The sequence below is a fragment of the Oncorhynchus clarkii genome, chromosome 10, assembly GCF_045791955.1.
Source record: "Oncorhynchus clarkii lewisi isolate Uvic-CL-2024 chromosome 10, UVic_Ocla_1.0, whole genome shotgun sequence".
In the NCBI taxonomy this organism is placed as follows: domain Eukaryota; kingdom Metazoa; phylum Chordata; class Actinopteri; order Salmoniformes; family Salmonidae; genus Oncorhynchus; species Oncorhynchus clarkii.
The window spans coordinates 27,510,648-27,529,210 of NC_092156.1; the positions used below are offsets into that span (position 1 = coordinate 27,510,648).

An 18,563-nucleotide genomic window follows, 5' to 3' on the forward strand; every position below is an offset into this window, starting at 1 on the left:
ACTAGGTCACCATCCCCAATTCCCCAGAGTGCCCGGTTAGGGTAAAGGAGTATGGAGTGGCAAAGGTCAGGACTATTCAGCAGGTCTCTTACACAGAGGCACGTGAACTAGTTGAAGGAGCGAGGTGAGCTGAAGGTATGGTGATGGATACTCCGTAGACTGTGGAGATTCAGGGTGTTGTTCAACAGCTGAGGGAAACTGATATGCTGGTTGTGAAGAAGGTGGATTTCATGGTGTTTATCACAGATGTGATTAATTGTACTGCACAAATGAACAAAATGTCCAAGAAACCGGACATAATAGTATATGCGGCTGAAACGTTTTTGGGGTTTCCAGGATTTCACTGACGAAACATTGCAAAGAATACTGTCCAAAGATCAGATCAAATCAAACTTTATTTGTCACCTGCACTGAATACAACATGTGTAGGCCTTACCGTGAAATGCTTACTTACAAGCTCTTAACCAACAGTGCAATTCAAGAAAGAGTTAAGAAAATATTTACCAAATAAATTCAAGTAAAGAATAATTAAAAGTAACACAATAAAATAACAATAACGAAGCTATATACAAGGGGTACCGGTACAGAGACAATGTGCGGGGGTACAGGTTAGTCGAGGTCATTTGTACATGTGGGGAGGGGTGAAGTGACTATGCATAGACAATAAACAGCGAGCAGCAGCAGTGCAAAAAACAACTGGGGGGGTCCAATGTAAATAATCCGGTGGCCATTTGATTAATTGTTCAGTTCTTCCTTGTCAGGCCCCAGAGCCTGTAGGGATGGGCATTGGCAGTAGAATCTGAATAACTGAGTACATTGAGTTTTGTTTAGTTCATTTTTTATTTTGTTATTTCTTTGGACTGATGTACAGCCAAAACACTAGGTGGCGGCATGCACTACTAGCATTTGTTGGCGGACCGCAATAATATCAAAGAAGACCCCGTACAGTAGGTGGCGGCCATACACCATAGGTGTAGTCTGCCCTAAAACTTTAAAGAAGAAGTAGTGGCCTCATAACAAAGCCTCTTGGATTTTTGTATTTAGCTTGATTGCTAACAAATGAGGTCTAGAAGTTCAAGTCGAGTAAGCTTTGCCATATGACATAGCAATGGCATAGGCTATATAAATGTTAGGGATGTTTCTGTAGCTTGTAATTTTAGTTTTTAGCTAAAATGTATGTTGCTGACTACACCAAGTGGCTCAAACATTGGCTGGCTAGCTAACTCTTAACGAAATGTTCATATTTTAAGAGCTATTCGACCATTTACCTATACTGTTAATCTGACTCGGCTCTGATTCTTCAATTTGAACACATTTAGCTGAGTTTATCAAGCCGGTAAGTGTTTTAGCTCGCTAGCTAGCTATCAAGTCATCATTAGCTAACGTTAGATGGCTAGCTAGCTAATAAATGCTACTGTGAAGCTAGCTAACGAAACGTTATTTTTTATTTCGTGTAATCGTTCAGGTCTGCTAATTGTGTGTACCATTTGTTGATGGTTAAGCTAATGGCAGCATTAACTATTTTTCTAGCTACACACCCATGCCCATTTTAATTTAGCTAAAGTCCACTTCTTAGAATTGTTGACATTGCCACAAATGTCATGACATGTCTTGAAATGTATCCTGCCAACTGCTCTCTTCAGACAAATTCTGCTGTGGCAACTTCGAGTGCAGTGTCTCAAACTCATTCTGTGTTATTGGTACCGTTGGTGGCTGCCAAGTCATGCTGCATCGAAGTCATGATGTCATGCCATGGACAAAGTAGAAGGAATACAGTAACTGTTTTATCGTGCCCAACTTCTTAATCACACTATCTATTATGTTTTTGTCTCATCTGTTACACAGCAATTCAGCATCCTGGTCTACCCCTCTCCAGCTCCTCCTCTCCTTTCTTGTCCTGGTCCTGTGCACTATGACCATGCGTGTGGATGCAAAAGTTGTTATGCTTGGGAAAGAGAGTGTGGGCAAGACCAGCCTTGTGGAGAGATATGTTCACCACCGCTTTCTTGTCGGCCCCTACCAGAACGTGAGTATCCGTTGATTGCCTAGGGCGGTGTGTGGGAAGCTTTCTGCTTTTGTGTGACTCTTTCTCAAAATTGTACATGCTACATATTTTTCTCGCAATCATTATTTTTTCGATAGACTATTGGGGCTGCATTTGTTGCCAAACCAATCCAGGTTGGAGACAAGGTGGTTACACTGGGAATATGGGTGAGTGAGGATGACTGCTGGCATCCTTTATAAAATGGAAAGAAGATTTGCATAAGTCTTTATACTCCGTAGGGAGCTGTCTGGTTTATTATTATCGTTGCATAATAATTAAATTAATAAATCCATTGTAGCCCGATATGAGGTAGCTACAGGCTATGTGTGGATAGACTATAAGTGATTCCTTCTCTGTAACCCAGGACACGGCTGGATCAGAGCGCTACGAGGCTATGAGTAGAATCTACTACAGAGGAGCAAGGGCTGCCATTGTCTGCTATGGTAAGTTCTTATCCCTTTGGAATGACACTCAATATCACGCTACATTTTTGTTTTGCTACTATGGTGTTTAGTGATTGGGGGGAATTTATAGTTACATATTGAAATGTTATTTTTGGACTATATTATTACCGATATTTGACTCCAAGTATCAACACTGTAGGTAGCATTAGCTAGTGGTTGTCGTCTGTACCTGCTCCAAAACTACTCCTTTCATCCGATAGCTTGTTCTACATCTTCTTTTTAAATAGAGAGAACCTGTTTTCAGCACTTATTTACCTGACTGATCAAAACAAATTTTCTCTTGTCTCACTGCAGCAGACATACACTGAGTATACCAAACATTAGGAACACCTTTCTAATATTGATTTGAGGCCCCCGGTTTGCCCTCAGAACTGCCTCAATTCATTGGGGCATGGACTCATCAAGGTGCCAAGCGTTCCACAGGGATGCTGGCCCATGTTTAATCCAAGCTTCCCACAGCTGTGTCAAGTTGGCCGGTGGTCCTTTGGGTGGTGGACCATTCTTGATACACATGGGAAACTGTTGAGTGTGAAAAACCCAGCAGTGTTGCAGTTCGACACAATCCGGTGCGCCTGGCACCTACTACCATTGCAGTTCATTGCAATTACTACCATTGCAATTCACCCTCTGAATGGCACACGTACACAATCAATGTCTGTTGTCTCCAGGTTTAAAAATGATTCTTTAACCTGTCTCCTCCCCTTCATTTACACTGATTTTGAAGTGGATTTAACAAGTGACATCGATAAGGGATCATAGCTTTCACCTGCATTCACCTGGTCAGTCTGTCATGGAAAGAGCAGGTGTTCTTAATGTTTGTATACTCAGTGTGGAGCAATAAGTTTGGAACATCAAATCACAGTAAAATTGCATTATCAAATCACAGTAAAATTGCATTATCGAATCGCAATACATATAGAATCATGAGAATCACTATACATAACATATTAGCACCGAAGTATCATGATAATGTCGTATCGTGAGGTCCCTGGCAAGCACTAATGGCTTCGTTATATCCTAAATGTTTAATTGTAGAGATGATTGTTGAGTGCAATGGATGTTTCTGCATATATGAGTGTCCTCCCCTCTTATTTCCCTCATTGGGGGATTTTTTTTTACAGTTTGGAAAATAGCCACTGAGGCATTTCCCCAGTTGATGACTCATTTAAGTGTCTTTTTTTATTGTTTTTATCTGGTTCTGTTTTTAGTGTTGTTTTTATGGGCTGATTTTACATTGCAATAGTAATATTAGTACTACAAAATATTCTAGGTCAAATACACTTTCATAACTGTGAAAACATACATTGTTTTGGTTAAGTTTTATGTTGTCATTCACCTTAATTTGTGTGACTTTTTCTCCTGTAGATTTGACGGACACCAGCAGTTTCCAGCGAGCTAGATTCTGGGTGAAGGAGCTGCAAAACTGTGACAAGGTTACAGACTATCTCATAAAAACTCAACTCACTTGCCAATGGGAATTGTATGATGGGTATTGTCATATACAGTGCATTTGGAAAGTATTCAGACCCCTTGACTTTTTTTTTTTTTTTTTTTTTTAAACATTACAGCCTTATTCAAAACTGTATTACATACATTTCCCCCCTCATCAATCTACATACAATACCCCATAAAAACAGGTTTTTAGAAATGTGTTCAAATGGATTAAAAAGAAAAAAGATGCCTTATTTAAATTAGTATTCTGATCCTTTGCTATGAGACTAGAAATTGAGCACAGGTGCATCATGTTTCCATTGATCATCTTTGAAATGTTTCTATAGCTTGATTGGAGTCCATCTGTGGTAAATTCAATTGATTGGACATGAATTGGAACGGCACACACCTGTCTATATAAGGTCCCACAGTTGACAGTGCATGTCAGAGCAAAAACAAGCCATGAGGTCAAAGGAATTGTCCGTAGAGCTCTGAGACAGGATTGTGTCGAGGCACAGATCTGAGTAAGGGTACCAAAAAATGTCTGCAGCATTGAAGGTCCCCAAGAATACAGTGGCCTCCATCATTCTTAAATGGAAAAAGTTTGGAACCACAAAGACTCTTTCTGGTGCTGGCTGCCTGTCCAAACTGAGCAATTGGGAGAGAAGCGCCTTGGTCAGGGAAGTGACACGAGAACCTGATGGTTACTCTGACAGAGATCCAGAGTTCCTCTGTGGAGATGGGATAACCTTCCAGAAGGACAACCATCTCTGCAGCACTCCACAAATCAGGCCTTTATGGTAGAGTGGCCAGACGGAAGCCACTTCTCAGTAAAAGGAACATGACAGCCCGATTGGAGTTTGACAAAAGACACCTAAAGGACTCTCAGACCATGAGAAACAAAATTCACTGGTCTGATGAAACCAAGATTGAACCCTCTGGCCTGAATGCCAAGCGTCACATCTAGAAGAAATCTGGCAGCATCCCTATGTTGAAGCATGGTGGTGGCAGCATCATGGTGTGGGGATGTTTTTCAGCGGCAGGGAATGGGAGACTTGCCAGGATCGAGAGAAAGATGAACGGAACGAAGTACAGAGAGATCCTTGATGAAAACCTGCTCAGAACCTCAGACGGGGGTGAAGGCTCACCTTCCAACAGGACAACGACCCTAAGCACACAGCCAAGACAACGCAGTAGTGGCTTCGGGACAAGTCTCTGAATGTCCTTGAGGGGCCCGGACTTGAACCCGATCAAACATCTCTGGAGACACTTGAAAATAGCTAGGCAACCACGCTCCCCATCCAACCTGACAGAGCTTGAGAGGACCTGCAGAAAAGAATGGGAGAAACTCCCCAAATACAGGTGTGCCAAGTGTCATACCCAAGGAAACTTGAGGCTGTAATCGCTGCCAAAGGTGCTTCAACAAACTACTGTGTTAAATGGTCTCAATACTTTTGTAAATGTGATATTTCCCAATTTCTTAACCTGTTTTTTTTTCTTTGTCCTTGTGGGGTATTGTGTGTAGATTTAAGGGGGGGTAATTTAATCGATTTTTGAATAAGGCTGTAACGTAACAAAATGTGGAAAAAGTCAAAGGGTCTGAATACTTTCCTAATGCACCGTACTAGTTTATTAGGTACACCATCTAGTACCAGGTTGGACCCCCCTTTGCCAGGTCCCGTGTGGCTTGCAATGCCAGGGTTGTGGGTTCGATTCCCACAGGGGAGCAGTATGGGAAAAAAGTATGTATGCACTCTACCGTAAGTCGCTCTGGATAAGAGTTTCTGCTAAATGACTAACATGTAGATGTAGAACTGCCTAAATTCTTTAGCGCATTCTTCAAGTTGACGGAAGCATTCAACAGGTATGTTGGTCCATGCTGACGCGATGGCATCATGCAGTTGCTTCAGATTGGAGGGCAGTACATTTATGTTGTGAATAGCCCGTTCCATCTCATATTGGGTTGAGTTCTGGGGACTGACCAGGCCACTCAAGTAAACTGAACTCGCTGTCATGTTCCAGGCAATGTTTTTCCGCTCCTCAATTGTCCAGTGTTGGTGATCACGTGCCCACTGGAGCCGCTTCTTGTTCATAGTGTTGTCATCTGCTGCAATAGCCCATCCGTGAAAAGGATTGAGGAGTTTTGCATTCCGAGATGCCGTTCTGCACACCACTGTTTTACTGCACCGTTATTTGCCTGTTTGTGGCCCTCCTGTTAGCTTACACCAGGGTCCCCCAACTGGCTGCTCGCGGGCTAAATTTGGCCTACAGGTGGTTTTATTTGGCCCCCCAAGTTTCCTGTTGGAGATAAAACTGCAAAAACACAAGGAAATCAGCTCCAAGCAATTTTAGATTGGGAAATCTGTTCCCAAGTATTTCTATTCATACTGGAGATGTGATCATATACAAATGTAAGCAAGGTTTGAAATTATTGTTTTAGTTAAATGTTATATCTATTTGGGATTCTTGCGGTCAATTTGCAGCCTAGAAATGATTTGTAATTATGTTCCGGCCACCCAACCATCCCCTCAAGAAAAAATCGGCACGCAGCTGAATCTAGTTGATGATCCCTGGCGTACACAATTCTTGCCATTCTCCTTCGACCTCTCATCAAGCTGTTGTCAATCCTGTGGGCGAAACTCACTGGATGTTTGTCGCACCATTCTCGGTAAACCTTAGACACTGTTGTGCGTGAAAATCCCAGGAGGGTCGGCCGTTTCTTAGATACCTGAACCGGCGCGCCTGGCACCAACGATCATACCACGCTCGAAGTCGCTTAAGTCACACGTTTTGGCCATTCTAACGTTCAATCCAACAGTAACTGAATGCCTCAATGCCTGTCTGCCTGCTTTATATAGGAAGTCATGGCCACGTAATGCACTGTCTTTAGGAGCGATCTGTTTCCATGAATGTACCTAATAAACTGTCCGATGAGAGTATGTTATCCTATGTATGTAACTGCCCACAATGACACAGATTCAATTTTTTTCCCTATGATCTCAATTGAAGCACTGCAAGATATACCTGTGTGGCACAAAGATTGACCTGATTGAGAGTGACCGGGGCCTGCGGCAAGTAGACTACCATGACGTTCAGGACTTTGCTGACGGTAAATTGCTAATGATAATCACAGACATCCTCTTGATTAGTATAAGGAAGACTGGCTGTTTTAAAGAGGCTCATGTTTAGTTTTTTTCCATTCTCATCTACAGAGATTGGAGCTAAACATTTTGAAACATCCAGTAAAACAGGAAACAACGTGGGTAAGTGACACCTCATGGTCAGTTAATTTCAAATATAGTGTAACCTTATTTATAACCCATTCTCATAAGACAACATTTCCAAAAATGCAGATGTAGACTCATACTGTCTTTTAACCACATTCTAGATGAGCTGTTCCAAAAGGTTGCAGAGGACTACAACAGCATCTCCTTTCAATTCTTGACCGGTGAGACTTTGGCTCCAATAGCTTAGCTTTCAGTGTACATTTTGTCTGCAATGGTAGTATTACTAGCATGAGTTGTCAATTTAATCTCCACTGTAGTGAATCAATGCATTCCTGAATGGGTCTGATTGACAATTCTCTGCTTTCTCTTTACAGAAGAGACCGGTATTGACTTGGGTCAGAAGAAGGACTCTTATTTCTCTTCCTGCTGCCACAGTTAAGCCTTTACTGGATGGACAGCGATCACTTGCTGTAAAACCAACCTGGAAATGCAGGATGGATGCTACACATCCCACCTGGAGCCTGTCCATTTAAAACAGAGAAAGAAAGAGAGGAGTCCAAACAGTGTTGCTGGTTTTTTTGGTAGCTTTTTTCAGTTGTCCCATAGACGATTACATGCTCACTGCATTTAAAGGAGTCATCACAATAGTTTGATGCGACCCCTCTCCCATGACAAAGGACCTGCCAAGAGCGATATCTGAATGAAGCATACGAGGAACTAGCACCTCAACCCCACTAATTATTTTTTGATTTCCTCAGTGTCTATCAACCCACCTTATATAAATGAATTATGCTGATGACACAAATGGCCTTCATCACTCAGTCAAATGCCTTGAGTGAGTGTGCTTCTTAATGACTTGATTTGAATAAGCATTCTGTGAACACTGTTTTCATTGTCTACTCTTCATGGTGAAATGTACTTGCCAAACTATGTACCTGAACATTTATTGTCATCTAATGTGTTTTTCTTTGCGTCATAAGTTCTGATACAGTTGAAAGTATGGAATGCAACTAGAAAGATTGCACCAACACAGGAAAAAGCTTGTGGGTAAATGTAATATGATAGTTATGTCGCCATGGCTAAAAGTACAAGATATAGCTTATGTGGTCCTCTGTAAGTCAGTTGGTAGAGCATGGCCCTTACACCGCCAGGGTTGAGGGTTTGATTCCCTGGGCCACCCATATTTAAAATATATGAACGCCTTACTGTAAGTCACTTTGGATAAAACTGTCTGCTAAATGGCTTATTTATTTATATATATATATATACTGTATATACACTCAAAGAAACCCTACATACAGCTATGTTAACTAATGTTCAATGTAATCTCCAAGTCACTATTTCAATGTTACGAACGCCTCATCACCGTGGCTGACCATTGTCGTTACTCCACACAAGTTGCAATTTTCTGTGAATGTGTTGTTACTGTTTACACTTTTCAAGAAACCTTTGACCTTTTGAGACAGTCTAGCCAATGGCAGATTTGTACTTGATTTTACCAATGTGTGTGAAAATGTAGCTTAGTTAGAGCTATTATTGCATTTGAGTACAAAGATAATTGAAAGAGAATTCTGAAACCTCTCTGAGGGTTTATCTCAGTCCCACTGAAGTTGTGCCTGTAGGGTACTAGAAGTAAGCAGCATCAATGGGCCCACAGGCATGAATCACATATCTATCATTAGCTGTGTATAGAAGGCTCCATTCAAGTGTACATACACTTCATCAAACATGTTATTGTTTACACACACACACACAGCACCTTCTAGTGGTGCCACTCCCCAGGACGCAGACCTGGTGCCTGAGAAAGAGGACTAGTTCACATTCACAGCTCATTTTTATGAATGGTTTACAGGACTGTTATTGCAAGGGGCACAGGCACAAAGCAAGAGGTTGTTTGCAGTCCCACGTCTATTTGATACCTTGAAGATATTATAACATGTATATAGTCCCAACATCATTACAGGTCCACAGAGAGTCGGCTGATATGATCATTCATTGTGTGGACTGTTTTGTAGCATGTTGTAAATTGAAAAAATAAAGACTAGATTTCTGCAAGTCTGTCTGTTAGTGTGTGTCTGTGTGACACCTACACTACATTAGCCTGGTCAACCAGACTGACTGCTGCACTCACCATTGTTTTCCTTCACTTTATTGTATAGTATGTGAATTAAGTATGTTATTAACAAGGCTTATAGTACACTGAGCTATGGATGTGTTAAAGCCAGTTGCTATATCATGAGCACCTCTATAGTGGTTTATGGTAACAAATCTACCCCTGATCAATGCAATCGTGAACTGTTAATACAGTAATATGCCTACGAACTTGATTATTCAGTCGGGAAAGGTAACAATCAAACCTCTGGCCCAAATCAAAATGGCAAAAACAGAGTTGCAACTTACATTTTTTTCTTTATTATGTACAAAGGACTCCAGCACATTTCAATATCCTCACAAGGCAGCAGGATATTATTGAACTCTTCAACAGTTACAATTTGAACAGATGAATTACACAAGGCTTAATAAGGCAGAGAGGGAAGAGAGTCAGAAGCTAAGAAGCATGACAGCAACAACAAAAACAGCAGTAGTATGTATAAAAACATTTTACAGCCTCCCAACTCTTCGTTTGTGCCACATCAAAGAACCCTCCAAAGAGGAGGGAGGGGTAACTGACAATGTAGAAACAGAAAATATTAAAGCAAAAAGATATACAGCTCATTATCATACCAAGTCCCAAAGGTACTGTAGTGATAGTTGAGCCTTCAATCTCCCGACTCTTCCGATTCCCAGCTCATGTCGTGACCAGAAATGACCCTCGACCTCCTCATACTGTATACTTTCATAGCCTACTATTATCTGTTTGATGACTGTGATACTGTTACATCAATATAAAGTGTTATTAACCCCGTCTGTTGACAGCAACTCAACCGTAAACAACAAATATGTATCAAAAGTTGAAGTGATCCTGTTTGTGGGAATGGTTGATGACAAAGCTGAGACCAGAGAACGCATGATATCCACTGGCTCTAGACTCATTATTAGCTCTTGTTTTTTTTAATCATTCATCATATATAGCTTTCATATACAAAATGTATATACATATTATATAAGATTTTGGAAGGACAGGCTAGGCCAATCTAAAATGTACAAATACTCTTCCAACAGATCAGTTAAAACCTATCTGTGTTGTTAAAATTCGTAGGCGTTTTAGTGCTATAAATATGTTCAAGTCAGATAAATATTTACTATGGCCATGACAGTGGGTGCCTGTATCTGTATATCGGAACAACAGCAGGGGGCACCATGGCAACCTTTACAGTACAGTATACGGACAAGAAGGGACCCTTTGAACCGGTTTACTCATTTTTCAAGTCATTAAAAAAACAGGTTGGTTTTCTATTAAAATATAATAAATTGCACATATCTTTTCATGCGCCTCATCTAACACTAAGCCAGTTAAGTTTTAATACATAAAGGCTGCTAGAGATACTTCGACATGACTAAAGTGACCAAATTGGGAGACATTAAGCAGTAAAAATAATGCTTATTATGCAGATATGGAGTAAAGGTGTGTTATAAGCTTCAGAAATGGAAACACAACATTCCCACAACTGGAAAGTGGCAAATCCACTTCATTCTGTTCTCTGGCCCTCTAGAATCAACTTCACATCCCTTCATTCACAAAAACCCAACACTGATTGACTCAATTGGAAAGGCATAAGCAGAGAAGAAAAACGGACACAACAAAGACAGTGATGTAGAGACAAGCTTCAAGAGGGAGAAAACACATAGCTGAGACAAATACATACGGTAGTGAAAACATTTTAGCAGGGGAATGGACCAGTGTACTTTTTAGTGCTAAACTAATGGCAAGGAGTATAGCCTAGCAAACAGAAAGTATGGATTATATAAAGCGACATACAGCAATGTCACTACTAGAAGTCAGTCCCATCTTCATTTGTGCATTATAAAAGTCAATATAAATATGTCATAGAGAATATAATACACACAAGTGAGCTAGCTGTCGTCAAGGTTACGTCAAGTAGCTTACTCAACTGCTGAGTACACTCTGGCACTTTCACATTGAAGGTTCAGTTTAGTTTGAAGGGAAAGCTAGACCATGTAAGGAAGCTTCCCACTGGGCAAAAACTGCTTGAATCAATGTTGTTTCCAAGTCAATTCAACGCAAAAAATGAAATGTGATGATGTTGAATCAATGTGGAAAACTGATTGGGTTTTGAAAAAGTCATCAACGTGAGGGAATTTCATTTTCCCCCACCCAACTGTTAAACTAAACCCTGACATGGTGACATTTTGGGTTGATTTGACATTGAATTTACGTTAGTTGACCACTCAATCAGATTTCAGTTGTGTTCAAAGACCTACAGTACAACCAACCGCACCCCAAACAGATATCAGTACAGAGGAGCAATGCAATGCCAGGGTTAGGGGAAAACACAAAGTGCTGTCATGGATTAGGATATAGGCATGTTCAATATCAATATCACCTTGATGTACTACCCACATTTACTAACTAAGCCATTTGATTTAATGTGTATTGTCTAGGTGTCTGTATCATTTGGTGTGGTAAGGCAGATGCCAGCAGAGACGATAGATTCATCATCATCAAATAGGTATGGATATAAACTGTACACCAATGATAAGGTTGAAATGACTGATTGTATGACTAATAATTTCCATTGCTGACACACTAATTTCACAGCATTACTCATTTGTGCCATGTAGGAGCATTGCTACAGAGAGAACCAGCTTGACAGGCCCATCTAACACACCATAGGCTACTTTCTCACGAGGGGATTTCTGTGCCTTTGACAGTACTGCTCCTCCTCTCTTCAGTCTCCCCTTTGATAAAGGTGAAGCTTCAGATACATTAGTTGCCGTGTTCTCCAAGAGGAGGTGCAGAAATGTAAACATGTTATTAAAACCACAAACCAACAACTATGACAATGAACAAAGAAGAGATTCAAATGGACTTATCTATATGACTAGAGTTACCATCATACCCATTGTGCCCTTAGGCACAGATCTAGGATCAGTATACCTATCACAAACCCTAACTGGGACTATTAGGGGGAAAATTGACCATAAATCTGTGTCCAGGGAAAACTCCCTCCTACTCCATTTCGACCCTCCAGCTCCAGGCCACATTGTTTCATCCTGCTATTTCTCAGGGGTCTGTCTTAACAAGGCGGTTTTCAAATTCACAGATCTATAAATCATCTGTACATGGATCCTTATATACAAAGATGAGTGAATCTACATGATGCTGAGCACAGTCCTACCCTCAAGAACAAGCAGGTAGCCCTTCTCCCCACCCCCCCATGAATGATTAGCCAGGATGCAGAGTTGTTGAAAAAGGACATTGGTCTTTACTCCTCTTCTTCCTCACCCTCCTCTTCTTCTCCCTCCTCTTCTTCTTCCTCCTCCTCTTCATCTTTCAACTTTAAGCCTGCCATCTCTCCATCCTCCAACTCTCCCTCAATCCCCTCTCCATCCACGTCTTCATTACCAAAAGGATCCTCAACTTCTTCCTTCTCATCTCCGTAGGAAGAGATGGGTGAGTATTGGGGAAGGAATAGGTGAGAGCTATCGAGGGCCTTCGAGCTGGGTAGAGGGGTGCTGATGGGGCCAGAGAAGGGGCCAGAGATGGGGCAAGAGATGGGGAGACGGGGGAAAGACTCAGGGCCAGGGCTAGGTTGGGGGTCCCCTGTCCCCGTTGTAGTAGCAGCAGCACCAGCCACAGCAGCAGCAGGAGGGGGTACAATACCAGCCCCCGGGCCTGTTGAGAGAGCCCCAGTGTCAGGTAGGTACTCCCTGATCTCCCCTGGCTCCAGGGGGTCTGGTCCACAGGGGTCATGTTCGCTGCAGGACAGCCGTCCGTCCAGCTTTGAGATGAAGAGCATCCCGTCGCGGTGCAGTGTGCAGTAAGAGCTGGGACACATCTCACAGAAAGAGGCCGCCTCCTTACCACACAGGTCACACTGGTGCCACGGGCACTCCCACCGACCTGCAGCACAGAAAAGGCAGTCAGACGCAGTATATCAGACAGAAGCAGTCAGACACAGCCCTGCATCAACCGTAACAGAGAAGTAATCAGCACACTGAGACTGCTAACCAGTGATCTGACAGACATCAAACAGTGAAAATGCACGAAATACGTCATGTACAGTATATAATTCTCCAATCACACAATCCTACAGTAACAGCGAGGAAATAGAACAAGCTATGATAACAACTCAATAATTTCCTCTGACAGGAACCTAACTGGGCCACTGACCTGCAGGCCTCTTGGTGAGGTTGAGACAGTCTGCGTGGTAAACCTTGGGACAGCCTGGTCTCTTACAGGACACAATCTGTCCCCCGTCCCCACAACTGAAGCACTCATCCTCCCTCTCCTTGGTCACCTCCATCTTGTTCTTCCGTTTAGCCTGGACCTTTTTCTTCAGCTTGCGGCCCTTGTCGTCTGCTGGAGGGTTATTCTGGGGAAGGATGAAGAGTCAGGCTGTTAATAGAGACACAGACACCCAAACTGATGATGCCCCTGTCAATCAAATATCTCATTCCCCTTGACATTACTAATATTTTGACTACTGTATCAAGTGCCCTTGGATTTGTGGAAAGATATTTTAAAATAGTAATTAATATTGTTTCTACTATTTCATTCTACTATCTCATGTATCTTATTCATTCTGTGGATCATGTCATCAAACCCAATATCAACATCTCGTTCCAGTGTCTCCTCTCACCTTTGGCCGGACTCCTAGGAAGCCGCTGCAGTTTGGAGCTCCACATTTACACACAGTCTTCCCATTGGCCAGACACTCCAGATTGTAGTTGAACGTCAGCTCTGTGCCTGGAGACAGGCAGAATGACCCATAGAGGACAGATATAAACCAGTATACACAACAAGTGATGCAGAGATGGACATGAACTGCTGATGGATTTACCTATATAATTACCTTATAATAGACTAGTACTGTAAATATACTGCCTATGGACTACTCTGTCCTGGTGAATATTATGCAACTTCCTTTCCTTCTTTAACTAGTTCAATGCTACTCTTATATTTCTCCTGCTAATGCATATGTAATGAAAAGTGTTGCCAAAGTCCAAGCTTTAACATAGCACAAACTCCTCATGCCAAATCTCCGCTCACCTGCAGGGACGTCTATTAGAGCGAAGAGCCCCACACGTGTATCTCCATTCACCGTCCACTTCTGGGTCTCACAGTTGGGCTGGCAGCTGTGGTTCATGAAGCGGGCCTGGTTCCCCTTCGGACCAGCGTCGATGATCCGATCCTGACAAACACACCGAAATGAACAACACTGTTTAATCATCAAGTCTGCTTGGGTGTCTTTGTATTACCATGCAAAGCAGATGTAATTTTCTGAGGTGAAATATATAAAACCAAGAGAATCCTCTTAAAACAAGAAACTAAGAATGGTCAATAGTAGTGATAATAACTAATAACAACCAATAGCATTAAAGATGCAATATGCAGAAATCGCTCCGCCATTTCCTGGTTGCAAAAATCTAATAGTAGTCATTGTGTAGAAAATCATTGTACCATCTAAACCACTGTGAAATATATTTTCCATAACCAAACATATTATATTTTCAGCTGTTTGAAGCTGGTGTTCAAACCCGAAAGTACAACACGCAAGAATGAAACTTCAGAACGGGAAGCATAGAAATCTACTGCTTCTACGACTTGCTTTCAATGAGAATGAGAGATCTATAACTCACATTTCTATGTGAAATTTGTCAGGTCATCTAAAAAGTTACATATTGCAGCTTTAATAACCCATGACAACTTCCTGTAGCTAGTAACATAAATCATAGTTAGAGGTCATAAGATTACAGAGAAAACTTCATGCCAAGAGACAGTCCCATGAGAGACTTCTGACTTATTTTCTGACTCCCAACCGCTCCCGCAACAACTGGTCCCGAACCTGACTGCAGTCCCGTAATGTTATTTTAGGTGTTTGTGACCGGCTTGCTTTGCAGCCCTGGTCCCAGAAATTTTGCCAACCTAGTTGAGATCAAAATGCACAAAAAATAACCTAAGAAATACAGTGGCAATAAAATGTATGTGAACCCTTTGGAATTATCTGGATTTCTGCATAAATTGGTAATAAAATGAGATCTGATCTTCATCTAAGTCACAACAACAGACAAACACAGTCTGCTTAAACTAATAACACACAAAGTAGTGTATTTTTCTTGTCTATATTGAACACATAATTTAAACATTGTAGGTTGGAAAAAGTATGTGAACCCCTAGGCTAATGACTTCTCCAAAAGCTAATTGGAGTCAGGAGTCAGCTAACCTGGAGTACAATCATTGAGACAAAATTGGAGATATTGGTTAGAGCTGCCCTGCCCTATAAAAAACACTCACAAAATTTGAGTTTGCTATTCACAAGAAGCATTGCCTGATGTGAACTATGCCTTGAAAAAAAGAGATCTCAGGAGATCCAATATTAAGAATTGTTGACTTTCATAAAGCTGAAAAGGGTTACAAAAGTATCTCTAAAAGCCTTGATGTTCATCAGTCCAAGGTAAGACAAATTGTCTATAAATGGAGAAAAAGTTCAGCACTGTTGCTACTCCCTAGGAGTGGTCGTCCTGCAAAGATGACTGCAAGAGCACAGCGCAGAATTCTCAATGAGGTTAAGAAGAATCCTAGAGTGTCAGCTAAAGGCTTAAAGAAATCTCTGGAACATGCATCTCTGTTGACGAGTCTACGATACGTAAAACACTAAACAAGAATGGTGTTTATGGTAGGAGACCACGGAAGAAGCCACTGCTGTCCAAAAAAAACATTGCTGTATGTCTGAAGTTCGCAAAAGAGCATCTGGATGTTCCACAGCGCTACTGGCAAAATATTCTGTGGACAGATGAAACTAAAGTTGAGTTGTTTGGAAGGAACACACAACACTATCTGTGGAGAAAAAAAGGCACAGCACACCAACATCAAAACCTCATCCCAACTATAAAGTATGGTGAAGGGAGCATCATGGTTTGGGGCTGCTTTGCTGCCTCAGGGCCTGGACAGCTTGCTATCATCAACGTAAAAATTAATTCCCAAGTTTAAGACATTTTGCAGGAGAATGTAAGGCTATCTGTCCGCCAATTGAAGCTCAACAGAAGATGGGTGATGCAACAGGTCAACGACTCAAAACACAGAAGTAAATCAACAACAGAATGGCTTTAACAGAAGAAAATACGCCTTCTGGAGTGGCCCAGTCAGAGTAAAATACATGTGTTATCAATATCTATATCCAGTCAATGTCAATAGAAATCTGTCAGTTTAAGCTAGAGATATGTGTTTTGCATTGGATGCGTCTCAATCTATGTCGAAGTTCCGCATCTGCAATGAAAGGTGACAGAGCTAGAGCGGTGTTTATCAGACCATGAGACATCCCGAAGAGGTGCAACAGCACCTTTTCAACCTCAGGAGGCTGAAGAAATGTGGCTTGTCATCCAAAACCCTGACAAACTTTTACAGATGCAAAATCGAGAGCATCCTGTGGTGCTGTATCACAGCCTGATACGGCAACTACACTGCCCTCAACCGCAAGGCTCTCCAGAGGTTGGTGCGGTTTGCACAACACATCATCGGGGGCAAACTATCTGCCCTCCATGACACCTTCCGATGTCACAGGAAGACCAAAAAGATCATTAAGGACAACAACCACCAGAGCCACTGCCTGTTCACCCCGCTATCATCCAGAAGGCGAGGTCAGTACAGGTGCATCAAAGCTGGGACCGAGAGACAGAAAAACAGCTTCTATCTCAAGGCCACCAGACTGCTAAACAGCAATCACTAAACTCAGAGATGCTACTGCCTACATTGAGACCCAATCACTGGACACTTGAATAAATGGATCACTAGTCACTTTAAACAATGGCACTTTAAATAATGGCACTATAATAATGTTTACATATTTTACATTACTCATATCACATGTATATACTGCATTTTTTTACCATCTATTGCACCTTGCCTATGCCGCACAGCCATTGCTCATCCATATACTTATATGTACATATTCTCATTCACCCCTTTATATTTGTGTGTTTTGGGTAGTTTTTGGGGAATTGTTAGATTACTTGTTAGATATTACTGCAATGTCGGAACTAGAAGCATAAACATTTTGCTACACTCACATTAACATCTGCTAACCATGTGTATGTGACCAATAACATTTGATTTGATTCAATCTTTCTTATATCGCTTAGATATGGGACAAACTTCCTTTAGATTTCTTTTGTTCCATGAAGTGAATCTGTTATTCAATGCGTTTGTATGGGCTAATAGCAGTAAGGCCAAACATTTTTTTCATCAAATCATTTTTTAAATATATATTTTGTGATACCTCAAGGCGTCTCAAAATTGTAAATCAAATAGCTAAATGATCCTTGGTATAACCTTCTTCAAATAATTCCATATAATGTAGTTAAGTAGAAACCCCCCTCTCCACCCTGGCTTAGACAGGGCTATGCTGTGCTTCTCCACCCATATAGTATAGTCTACATGGTATTTAATTGACCACACATACAGGCACACTTGATTTTACACGCCCAACAAAAGAGAAGATATGTAGGCTACTGAAACTAGTCAATCAGCAAGAATTAGGTTATTAGAGTTTGTGAATATTGCAACAGAGGTGCTTTTAATACAATAGATGGCAAATAGCCAACAAAACAAAGACAACCGTTTTGAAATAATCTGGCATATATTTGATAGGACTGGGCAATTTGCAGGCAGACACAAATAAATGTGTTTTCAATATATATTTCCAGTCAATGTTGGAGCCAAAACTTTAGCCTGTCATATTTAGTAAATTAATTTCCATGGAAATTACGTATGCTATGATGCGGGTAAGGTTGTCTCTCGCACCCACAGTACTGGTCATAAAAAAAGCTAGCTAGCTGATGGATGCAAACAATGTTCTTCCCCAAAAACATAGCAAAACAACATAATATGTTTCAGTAGCTATTGTTAGCTAGCTAACTATATAGCTTGGTGTCATCATCTAAAATAACCCTAATTTATAAAACAGTTCTTATTTGATTAATGGTGGTCGGACCCATCTATGAGAAGCTAGCCACAATATGGATTAGCCACCATAGTTCACTTTGCAGTTAGCCTTCAAAATAAAAGTATGTCATTGACAGTGATGCAAATGAATACAAATAGTAGAATTATGCCATAATTGAATAGATCATAATAAACGAGGTTGGAATGTTGTTATACAAAATCAACAAAAGACAATAATTTGTTAATTTGACAAAAATCTGTTGAAATCACACTGGATGTATTAGAATATAGAATTGCATTGGGGGCATACTTATTTCATTGTACAGCCTTAC

At 41.2% G+C, this 18,563-nt stretch overlaps 2 protein-coding genes across 3 annotated transcripts in view; one reads left to right on the forward strand and one right to left on the reverse strand.

Moving 5' to 3' along the window:
• The first annotated feature begins 930 nt into the window (after positions 1-930).
• On the forward strand, positions 931-9,221 carry LOC139418214 (ras-related protein Rab-24-like). The gene is made up of 9 exons (XM_071167493.1): positions 931-1,336; positions 1,846-2,026; positions 2,143-2,211; positions 2,409-2,487; positions 3,874-3,941; positions 6,949-7,048; positions 7,152-7,202; positions 7,328-7,387; positions 7,541-9,221. Exons 2-9 carry the CDS (start codon positions 1,913-1,915, stop codon positions 7,603-7,605), a joined length of 606 nt encoding a protein of 201 aa, XP_071023594.1. The 5' UTR covers positions 931-1,336; positions 1,846-1,912; the 3' UTR covers positions 7,606-9,221.
• Positions 9,222-9,555: 334 nt separating this feature from the next.
• The window catches only part of LOC139418215 (histone-lysine N-methyltransferase, H3 lysine-36 specific-like), a 42,328-nt gene continuing 33,320 nt past the window's right edge, over positions 9,556-18,563 (reverse strand). For both annotated transcript variants that reach the window (XM_071167494.1, XM_071167495.1), the window contains 4 exons: positions 14,341-14,482; positions 13,931-14,037; positions 13,462-13,663; positions 9,556-13,191 (listed from right to left, as the gene is read on the reverse strand). In XM_071167494.1, the coding sequence (XP_071023595.1) occupies positions 12,554-13,191; positions 13,462-13,663; positions 13,931-14,037; positions 14,341-14,482 (1,089 nt within the window). In that variant the 3' untranslated portion in view covers positions 9,556-12,553. The remainder of the gene's footprint in view (positions 13,192-13,461; positions 13,664-13,930; positions 14,038-14,340; positions 14,483-18,563) is intronic.